The sequence below is a fragment of the Chiloscyllium punctatum genome, chromosome 52, assembly GCF_047496795.1.
Source record: "Chiloscyllium punctatum isolate Juve2018m chromosome 52, sChiPun1.3, whole genome shotgun sequence".
NCBI lineage: Eukaryota > Metazoa > Chordata > Chondrichthyes > Orectolobiformes > Hemiscylliidae > Chiloscyllium > Chiloscyllium punctatum.
In genome coordinates this window covers 16,084,515-16,095,025 of record NC_092790.1, presented here as the reverse complement: position 1 = coordinate 16,095,025, position 10,511 = coordinate 16,084,515, and the positions used below count along the sequence as shown (strand labels likewise).

At 46.5% G+C, this 10,511-nt stretch overlaps 2 protein-coding genes across 2 annotated transcripts; both read right to left on the bottom strand.

The window, feature by feature from the left end:
* Positions 1-4,114: 4,114 nt before the first annotated feature.
* LOC140470901 (histone H3) lies at positions 4,115-4,702 on the bottom strand. Its single transcript, XM_072566844.1, has one exon. It carries the CDS (start codon positions 4,631-4,633, stop codon positions 4,223-4,225), a length of 411 nt encoding a protein of 136 aa, XP_072422945.1. The 5' UTR covers positions 4,634-4,702; the 3' UTR covers positions 4,115-4,222.
* Positions 4,703-5,265: 563 nt separating this feature from the next.
* Positions 5,266-6,162, bottom strand: LOC140470657 (histone H1-like). The gene has a single exon (XM_072566694.1). The coding sequence runs from the start codon at positions 6,123-6,125 to the stop codon at positions 5,445-5,447; it is 681 nt and encodes a 226-aa protein (XP_072422795.1). The 5' UTR covers positions 6,126-6,162; the 3' UTR covers positions 5,266-5,444.
* Between the last annotated feature and the right edge of the window lie 4,349 nt (positions 6,163-10,511).

Genomic DNA, 10,511 nt, shown 5'->3' with positions numbered 1-10,511 from the left:
CCGTGCGCAGACTCATGCGTATCTGTGACCAGTTCGAGCGGGCCTTGGGGGCCAAGGTAAACTGAGGCAAGAGCGAGGCCATGCTCTTTGGCAACTGGGCCGACCAATCAATCATCGATCTCCTTCACCGTCAGGACCGACCACCTGAAGGTGCTGGGTATTTGGTTTGGTGGGGCTGGGGGATGCGCCAAGAAATGGGAGGAGTGGATCAGGAAAATGAGGCAGAAACTAGGCAGATGTGAGCAACTACTGGATTAGTGGTGCTGGAAGAGCACAGCAGTTCAGGCAGCATCCAACGAGCAGCGAAATCAACGTTTCGGGCAAAAGCCCTTCATCAGGAATAAAGGCAGTGAGCCTGCAGCATGGAGAGATAAGCTAGAGGAGGGTGGGGGTGGGGAGAGAGTAGCATAGAGTAAGAGCTTCGGAGCAGAGGAAATGACCTGGGAGTTGCAGTGGGAGAGGGACTCCCTGAGATTCTTGTAGAGAGAGGAGGAAAACTTCTTCAAGGCAGGCATCCTTGCAAGAGGATTCGCAGTAGGGTTAAAATCAACAAGGTAAAAACAATGACTGCATTTGATTTTCAGCATCTGCAGTCATTGTTTTTACCCAGATGTGAGCAACGGTCACTCTCTATTGCCAGGAAAAACCTGGTCATCAGGTGTGAGGTTCTGTCAGTATTGTTATATCTCCAGAACCTATGCAGTCACCCAGGCCATCTTCCACTTCAGGTGGATATCAAAGATGGACCGGGTCCGAAGGGACACAATGTACAAAGACCTGGACAACACACCCAATGCCACCCTCACCCTGATGACCACCTTTGTGTGTGGCTGCATCAAGCTGTGCATGGATCCCCGGTACGCAAACAGCAAGTGTCACTACATACTGAGATTCTACCTGACCCGGTGTTGCGAAGGATGGGCCTGGCCTTGCTGCTGCAGAACGCTCTGAGTAGTTGGACCGTTCCATACCGCCAATCCTTCGTGGAGAAATTTATGAAGAAAAACACCTTTGACCACAAGTCCATCAGGAAGTGCTCAGCATGTAGAGTCCTTGAGCCCTTTCAAGAAAAGGAGAGGGCGGATCCTATTGAGCGGTTCCCTGAACAGAATGTCAGTCATTTGGCAGGATGCCTCATCGCCAGAACTTCCGAACAAGCACCAAGACATGGCTTGGCTGGTGGTGGTAAGGGCTCTGCTTGTGAGATCCTTTATGCACGCCTGGACACTTTGCCACACCGCACGCTGCCATCGAATCAGCTGCAGGGGGGACAAGACTGTCACACATCTCCTTCTGGAATGTGCCTATGCAGAAGAAGTCAAGGAATGCAGTGGTGTTTGTCGAGGTTCGTCCCGAGCAGGGCCGTGATGCCAGGCTCCATGCGCTAAGGCCTGTTCACCGGGACGCTGACCGAGACGAATATCAACTGTGCATGGAGGATCATCAACTTGCTGAAGGATGCTCTTTGGACAGTCCGAAACCTGTTGACCTTCCAGCTGAAGGAGTTGACCCTGAGTGAGTGTTGCAGACTGGCACATTCCAAGGTCCAGGACTACGTGTTAAGGGATGCGCTGAAGCTTGGGGCAGCTGCCGCCAAGGTGCGGTGGGGAAATACCACCGTGTAACATCTGCCTGCCTAAGTAGAACAGAGGGCCCAGCCAATCATCTGGGGTCCGCTGACATTTCAGCAGAAGAGCTGGAGAGCAAAGTTACAGACTTGTAAATCAGAAAAATAAATTTCGAAGTCTGTACGTAAAGCAATGTAATGTGTGCAGAAGAATGGCATTGTAGAGATCCAAATAATTTTATGAATAAAGTATATTTTTGAAATAAAAAAAGGCAATCACATCCTATTGTGCAGAGTATCAGTATAAAACTATCATGTAGCAATGGACAGATCAGCTTATTAAAAAAAAACAACTGGTCCTGTCAATGTTTCCTTGTAAGGAAACCAATGTCGGATGTTTCCTTGCTTAGGGTTCTGTGTTACCACTGAGACATTTGGTTTCGATTTGAACATAGACATTGTTGAAGTTTCTTTTGTTTGAAAATGAGATTTATTCTGCATTTGTCTAGTCATCCTGCATTTTTTTTATTGTTGCACATTATTTAGTTATTGTGTTTTCAGTCCCGTTTCCCCTTGCTGTGGAGCATATGAGCACTCGTGAGTCATTTTTCAGCTGTTTCTATTTCTTGAAGTTACACTTTAACACTTGATCAGTTCCGGAGCCACCATTCACGGTGGGATATGAACAGTGAATATTACCCCGTGCAAACGAAAAAGAAACGTGCCCCCGTCTTTGACTACGAGGAGAAGATGCATCTCACGATTGGCGGTCCACGTCTTTCGTTCTATGCCTGGTCACTCGAACCTGGGTCTCTGGCGCTGTTTTGTCTGATCTCAGATTGCAGTAATTGAGGCTTTCTGCTGTCGGTGAGAGATTTTCAAAATGAAGCGAGATCAAACCAGAGCAACTGCAGGACTGGAATAGCAAATGGAGAGCTTTTGCTGATGTCGGAACTAGTGCACAAAAGGCTGGGCGACATTAAAATATTGTCTAAAGACAATTAATATGCTCACCCGGAAGAACGTTCTGTAATGTTTAATCAACATGCCAGTGTTTTTGAAATGTAAAATGAAGAGATTAATTGCATATTGCAGTTCTTGGCACTTCTTCTGTGTTTCTGCCAGTTCTTCAGGACCAGAAAAGAGAAAGAAAATGTAGAAAGAGATAGATGCAGTTAGGCAAATGGTTGAGCGAGAGAGATTGTTTGAAGTATCATTTGGAGATGCCGATGTTGGACTGGGGTGTACAAAGTTAAAAATCACATAACACCAGGTTATAGTCGAACAGGTTTAATTGGAAGCACACTCGCTTTCAGAGACATCCACCTGATGAAGGAGCGGCGCTCCGGAAGCTAGTGCTTCCAATTAAACCTGTTGGACTATAACCTGGTGTTGTGTGATTTTTAACTTTGTCTGAAGTATATATTTGTAACCGAATTAACAAGTATTGATGAATTCTCCTCTGAACAACGTCCTCTTTTTCAATGTAAAACATACTCCGTTGTTTGTAAATCGGCGGGCTTTTCAAATTGGAAAGAAAGTTGTTGATGATTTGGCGCTGACTTCAAGAGAAGGGAACGTGTCCTCTCTAGTTCCTGCCTTTTGGGAACATATTAAACACCAGTGAATCTTTTTTTTTTCCCTGTTTGCTGCTATTTGCTCAAGTTACTCTCTAACTTTGGTTATTCCAGGATCTACAAGCCCCGGTTGGGATGTGAGCCCTGATTGTCAACCCCGGGAAACAGATCCACGGGTAGATACATTACACACTGATTCTTCAGTTTCCAAAACTCCGCGCGGGTTCTGTTGGGTGATAATGATGATTGAATGATGGAAATGAGGTTTTCTGCTGTCAGCTAGAAACTTTCAAAATGAACGAGATCAAACCAAAACCAGAACAGTTGCCGGACTGGAATAGTTAATGGGGAGCTTTTGCAATAAAGGAGCACAATATTAAAATAATATCTAAGAGCGGTGTTCGTTATTAATGCGCTCATGGCGAAGAACGTTCATGACATCCTGACAGGGCTGAATGAGGGCATTCGGCCCATCGAGTCTGAACCTTCCCTTCGAAGAGAATCTCGAATCCTTTAAATAGGTTCTGGACTCAGTACCCTAAAGAAAGATTGTGTGAATTGGACTTTTATAATCGAAAAACAAATTCATGACTCAGCCGTTTTACAGAAAACAACGCATTCGTACTTTCTCTGATCTACATCGTGGCGGGATTTTCAAATGTGAAAGAAAACGGTTGATGATTTGGCGCCATGTTTTCCCGCCAGCTTTCTCAGCAATGACCATAGAGTTACAGGGGGTAGGAACACCAAGGGAGACAGTGAGGGGAGAGGAGATTTCATCCGGAATAAACATTCCCCGACCTAATATATTGTGTGAAAATTACATAACATTTTTGTCAATGACCTAATCACTGCTGCTGAAAGCCGTGTGTCTACCACCTAACTCCCCCCGGCTTGGCTAGATTCAAAGTATATGTAATAACAACAGAATTGACTTACTGCGGCAACAGCAAATTAATGCCATGCTCTCAGATCCACTATCGTTTCCCGCTCTCTCTGGATGGTTTAGTGGCTCTGAAAAGAGCCGTTGTGTTTCTCTCTCTCTCGGGGTGAATGTGCAGGGCCGGCCAGGCTCCGTTTAGGCGCGCTCCCCGCGGATCCGGCGGGCCAGCTGGATGTCTTTGGGCATGATGGTGACCCGCTTGGCGTGGATGGCGCACAGGTTGGTGTCCTCAAACAGCCCCACCAGGTAAGCCTCGCTGGCCTCCTGCAGGGCCATCACCGCCGAGCTCTGGAAGCGCAGGTCGGTCTTGAAGTCCTGAGCGATCTCTCGCACCAGCCGCTGGAAGGGCAGTTTGCGGATCAGCAGCTCGGTGGATTTCTGGTAGCGGCGGATCTCCCGCAGAGCCACCGTGCCGGGCCTGTAGCGATGAGGCTTCTTCACTCCGCCCGTGGCCGGAGCGCTCTTGCGGGCCGCTTTGGTCGCCAGCTGCTTGCGGGGAGCTTTCCCTCCGGTGGATTTGCGCGCTGTCTGCTTGGTTCGGGCCATTCTCTCCAACTCTCTGTAACACACACACAGGCTGCTGCTGTCAATGCTGAGGCTGCTGCGGTGCTGCCTGTTTAAGGGAACGGAGAGCCCGCCCTAGAGCTGGGATTGGATACAGCCCTGTCCCTCAACCCACAGAGAAACAGCTCCGGAAGGGACAGAAAAGGCAGGAAAAGGATTGTTGGAGGCTGATTGGGTAACGTGAAATGACAGTTGGTCAGTTTGAAAATGCCCGCCGAATTCACCCTCACAAACCTTGAGATTAAGTTAACCATTAAAACACAAAACACCATCCGTCTGCAACGAATATAACATTTAATATATTATAGTAATTCTTTAAAACCTAGTATGCCCGAAACGTTGATTTCGCTGCTCGCTGGATGCTGCCTGAACTGCTGTGCTCTTCCAGCACCACTAATCCAGTATTTTACCCGGGATCATTGCCTGGTCTGTCTGTAACAGGCAGGAGGAAAGGCGGGGTTTAAAACAGCCCAGACAAACTGAACAACCGAACGTTTACCCACCGTGAATCAATCGAAACAACCCCGCCAATTTAAACATCTTGAAGGCTAATGCAGTGAACACTGATAAAAGGACAAAATCTCACTTTGTGTTTTTTTAATCATCTTCCACATTCTCAGGTCTACCAATTTCGTAAACCATGGCAAGTGTTTATTTGATTTATTCAGATCAATTAATCGGTCGGTCTGCGCTACCTATAACATTGGATCCGGGCTCAGCTCTTTCCTGAGAGTTGTGGGTGGCTCTGATAAGAGCCTTTGGGTTCAGATGGTTATATATTACACCGACTGGTTCACTTCTTTGCTGCTGTCTTGGTCACTTTCGCTTTGGGCTTGGCCTTGCCTTTAGCCGATTTGCTGATGGGTTTCGGGGCTTTAGGGCCCTTGGTCTTTTTCACCTTCTTCACGGGAGTCCGTTTCTTTGGCGCTGCTTTGCTCACCGCTTTCTTTGGCGGTGCCGTCTTCTTGCCGCTCGCTTTCTTGGCTGGGGATTTCTTGCCTGTCGCTTTCTTGGCTGGGGATTTCTTTGCTGTCGCTTTCTTGGCCTGAGATTTCTTTGCTGTCACCTTCTTGGCCGCAGATTTCTTCACGGCCGGTTTCTTGGCGGCTGCTGATGTTCCCGCCTTCTTTCCCACTTTTGCCTTGACTGGATTCTTTGGGAGTTTGAAGGAGCCGGAGACGCCCTGGCCCTTGACCAGAACAAGGGAGCCGTTCGCCAGGCACCTCCTGATACTCATCTTGATCTGTGCATTTCGCTTTCCCACATCGATCCCGCTTCTCTCCAGCGCCTTCTTTACAGCGGACAGAGACGCCCCTTTGCGATCCTTGATATCCCCGACAACCTTCAGAATCAGCTCTCCCAACCCGGGACCGGGTGTTTTTTTCCTGGGAGCCGCCGCCTTCTTCTTGGGAGCCTTGGCTTTGGTGGGAGCGGAGGCTGGAGGAGCCGTTTCGGCGGCTGCACTGTCGCTCATGTTGAGAACTCTGCGCTGAAACTCTCTCTGAGTCAGTCTGAACTGGGTCAGCAATGAAGCTGCTGGCGGCGGCACTGAGCAACTTCAAGGCAGCGAGCGGACGGCGCAGGGACAACCTGCTGTCAGCTCCCTGTTCCTGCTGCTTCTCTGTGTTTCTCTAACGGCCTAAACTCTTCGATTCCTCTGAAATTCCGCATCTCCAGAGACCCAGGCTCGATCGCTCCTCACCCTGACACTGGAAGGTTTACGGCGGAAAAGTTTTCACTCGAATAGACGGCTCCGTTGCCGAGTTAAACGCATTTTGCTGCTGCACTGATGGCGCTGTCTGAGGTGAACGGTGACATTGTCGCTACTTTTAGACCGAAATCTTGAAACTAACAAATGTATTGCCTTGAATTCTACCTTTGGGGATTAGAAGGGGAGCAGGGGGATAACCTGAATTGTAAATATTTTTGAGTTACATAAGAAAGACTTGGAAATATCATAATATTAGCGTTCACACAAACACAGTTACGTTATACTAACCGGCCGCCCTTTTCCGACAGTCTCTCTGACACAATATTCACATTCACACAGTCAAACGCCGAAATATCCCCAAATGTAAGTGTGGAAAGAGAGGATTTCTCCTCCTTTCAGCCTTTGCTGCGGTGTCCAGAGAGTTAGTTGTAGTTTTTCTCCTCAGTAACTGTTACACTCTAGTCAGCTCTACTGTTTACATCCTCAAAGATGGCCAGTCGGTTTCTCAAGCTTAGAAGACAGAACAGTATGCACTGGAACAGGGCCTTCATGTCCATACTGATTCGATCGGATCTTGAATAATGTGTTGTCAAATGCTTTACAATTGAAGCTTTCATTTTGATTTTTTCCCTGAGGCTGACTGGTCTATAGTTCCCAATTTTATACCTTTTCTATTGGATTGCTTACACTAGCTAGCCACCAATGTGTAAATTATTGCAGAGCTTATAGAACATGACCACCACTGCAGCCAGGCAAAAGTGAGGAGTACAGATGCTGGAAACCAGAGTTTAGATCAGAGTGGTGCTGGAAAAGCAGAACCGGTCAGGCAGCATCCGAGGAGCAGGAAAACCGATGTTTCGGACAAAAGACCTTCACCAGGAATCACCACTGTATCCAGTACTACTCAGTCCACGACATTAAATACTCTGTGATGTAGATGATCAAGGCCTGGTGTTTCCCAACCTTCAATCCTACCCACCGTCCCAACATCATTTCCCAAATAATACTGATTTGGTTCAGTTTTTCCCGCTCAGTAAACTCCCCGACTTTATTACTGTGTTCGTTGTGTGAACATTTGTGAACAGAGAACAACATTATGTTAGAGATTTTTGAGATGCTTTTGTTCCCCATTTTAAACTCCCCTTTTTTATGTTGTAAGTGACATATGGTCCTCTTTACCAACTTATTTCTCTCTTTACACGTTTATTTTTGCTTCAACCGTTTTATTTTCTTTCATGGCTTCTGCAACATTACTGTTTTCTTCATTTGCTCTTTGTTAGTCAAATCCCTTTTCCCTGCCATTGGCTGTATTTAGATCTGTTTGCAGCCTTCACATCTTTCACGATATATCTTCCCAAATTTTAGGCCTTTTCATTGGACCAAAAACTATCTTGAATAACCATTTCAAATTTCACAACATCCTTTCCATGGAATATATTGCACATAATATTCCAGAAGCGACATAAACAATGTTCTACACACCCACAATTTGTTCTCCTAACTTACATACTCAAAGCTCTGACCAGTAAAGGAAAACTTATAAATGCCTTCTTTGCTATCCTATCTAACTATAACTCTACTTTCAAGCAACAATTAATCTGCATTCCAACGTCTCTTTGTTCAGCAATACTCCACAGGACCTTAATATTAAGTGTGTAAGTCCTGCCCTGATTTGCCTTTGCAAATTGTTGCACCTCATATTAGAACATAGAAAATACAACACAGTACAGGCCCTTTGGCCATCGATGTTGTGCCGATCCAAGCCCACCTAACCTACACTAGCCCACCATCCTCTATATGCCTATCCAATGCCCGTTTAAATGCCCATAAAGAGGGAGAGTCCACCACTGCTACTGGCAGGGCATTCCATGAACTCATGACTCGCTGAGTAAAGAATCTACCCCTAACATCTGTCCTATACCTACCACCCCTTAATTTAAAGCTATGCCCCCTCGTAATAGCTGACTCCATACGTGGAAAAAGATTCTCATGCTCAACGCTATCTAAACTCCTAATCAACTTGTACACCTCTATCAAGTCACCCCTAAACCTTCTTTTCTCCAATGAAAACAGCCCCAAGTGTCTCAGCCTTTCCTCATATGATCTTCCTACCATACCAGGCAACATCCTGGTAAACCTCCTCTGCACCCGTTCCAGTGCCTCCACATCCTTCCTATCGTATGGTGACCAAAACTGCACACAATACTCCAGATGCAGCCGCACCAGAGTCGTATACAACTGCAACATGACCTCAGGACTCTGGAACTCAATTCCTCCACCAACAAAAGCCAGTATGCCAGATGCCTTCTTCACAGCACTATTTACCTGGGTGGCAACTTTCAGAGATCTGTGTACATGGACACCAAGATCCCTCTGCTCATCCACACTACCAAGTATCCGACCATTAGCCCAGTACCCCATCTTTATGTTACTCATACCAAAGTGAATAACCTAACACTTACCCACATTGAACTCCATTTGCCACCTTTCTGCCCAGCTCTGCAGCTCATCTATATCCCGCTGTAACCTGCCACATCCTTCCTTACTGTCAACAACTCCACCGACTTTCGTATCATCCGCAAACTTGCTCACCCAACCTTCTAGCCCCTCCTCCAAGACATTTATAAAAATGACAAACAGCAATGGTCTCAAAATAGATCTTTGTGGAACACCACTAGTAACTGCACTCCAAGATGAACATTTACCATCAACTACTATCCTCTGTCTTCTTCCAGCCAGCCAATTCCTCATCCAAACCTCCAATTCAACCTCAATGCCATACCTCTGTATTTTTTGCAATAGCCTACCATGGGGAACCTTATCAAATGCCTGACTAAAATCCGTGTACACCACATCAACCGCTTTACCTTCATCCACCTCCTTAGTCACCTTCTCAAAGAATTCAATAAGGTTTGACCAGTAAAGGCATGACCTGCCCTTCACAAAACCATGCTGAGTATCCTTGATCACATTATTCCTATCCAGATGTTCATAAATCCTATCCCTTACAATTCTCTCCAAGACTTTGCCCACAACAGAAGTGAGGCTCACCGGCCTATAGTTACTTGGGTTATCCCTACTCCCCTTCTTGAACAAGGGAACCACATTTGCTATCCTCCATTCTTCTGGCACCATTCCTGTAGACAACAAGGAAATAAAAATAAAGGCCAATGGCTCTGCAATCTCCTTCCTCGCTTCCCAGAAAATCCTAGGATAAATGCCATCAGGCCCAGGGGACTTATCTATTTTCAACCTTTCCAGAATTTCCAACACATCTTCCCTACATACCTCAAAGCTGTCCATTCTAATTAATTATGACTCAGTATTCACATCGGCAACAATGTCCTGTTCCCGAGTGAATACTGACGAAAAGTCTCCCCAATCTCTTCAGCCTCCACATGCAACTTCCCACTACTCTGCTTGACTGGACCTATTCCTACCCTTGTCATTCTTTTATTCCTGACATACCTATAGAAAGCCTTTGGGTTTTCCCTAATCATACCAACTAAGGAATTTCCACGTCCCCTCCTTGCTGCTCTTAGCTCTCTCTTCAGATCCTTCCTGGCTACCTTATAACCCTCCATCGCACCAATTGAACCTTCATGCCTCATCTTTACATAGGCCGCCCTCTTCCATTTAGAACATAGAACATAGAACATAGAACATAGAACATTACAGCGCAGTACAGGCCCTTCGGCCCTCGATGTTGCGCCGATCAAAGCACCCCTAACCTACACTAAGCCACTATCCTGCATATACCTATCCAATGCCCGCTTAAATACCCATAAAGAGGGAGAGTCCACTACTGCTACTGGCAGGGCATTCCATGAACTTACAACTCGCTGAGTGAAGAACCTACCCCTAACATCAGTCCTATATCTACCCCCCCTTAATTTAAAGCTATGCCCCCTTGTAATAGCTGACTCCATACGTGGAAAAAGGTTCTCACTGTCAACCCGATCTAACCCCCTAATCATCTTGTACACCTCTATCAAATCACCCCTAAACCTTCTTTTCTCCAATGAAAACAACCCCAAGTGCCTCAGCCTTTCCTCATAGGATTTTCCTACCATACCAGGCAACATCCTGGTAAACTTCCTCTGCACCCGTTCCAGTGCCTCCACATCCTTCCTATAGTATGGCGACCAA

Bases quoted from the DNA above. Each gene is read 5' to 3' on its own strand.
- LOC140470901 (XM_072566844.1), bottom strand. From the start codon at position 4,633: ATGGCCCGAACCAAGCAGACAGCGCGCAAATCCACCGGAGGGAAAGCT.
- LOC140470657 (XM_072566694.1), bottom strand. From the start codon at position 6,125: ATGAGCGACAGTGCAGCCGCCGAAACGGCTCCTCCAGCCTCCGCTCCC.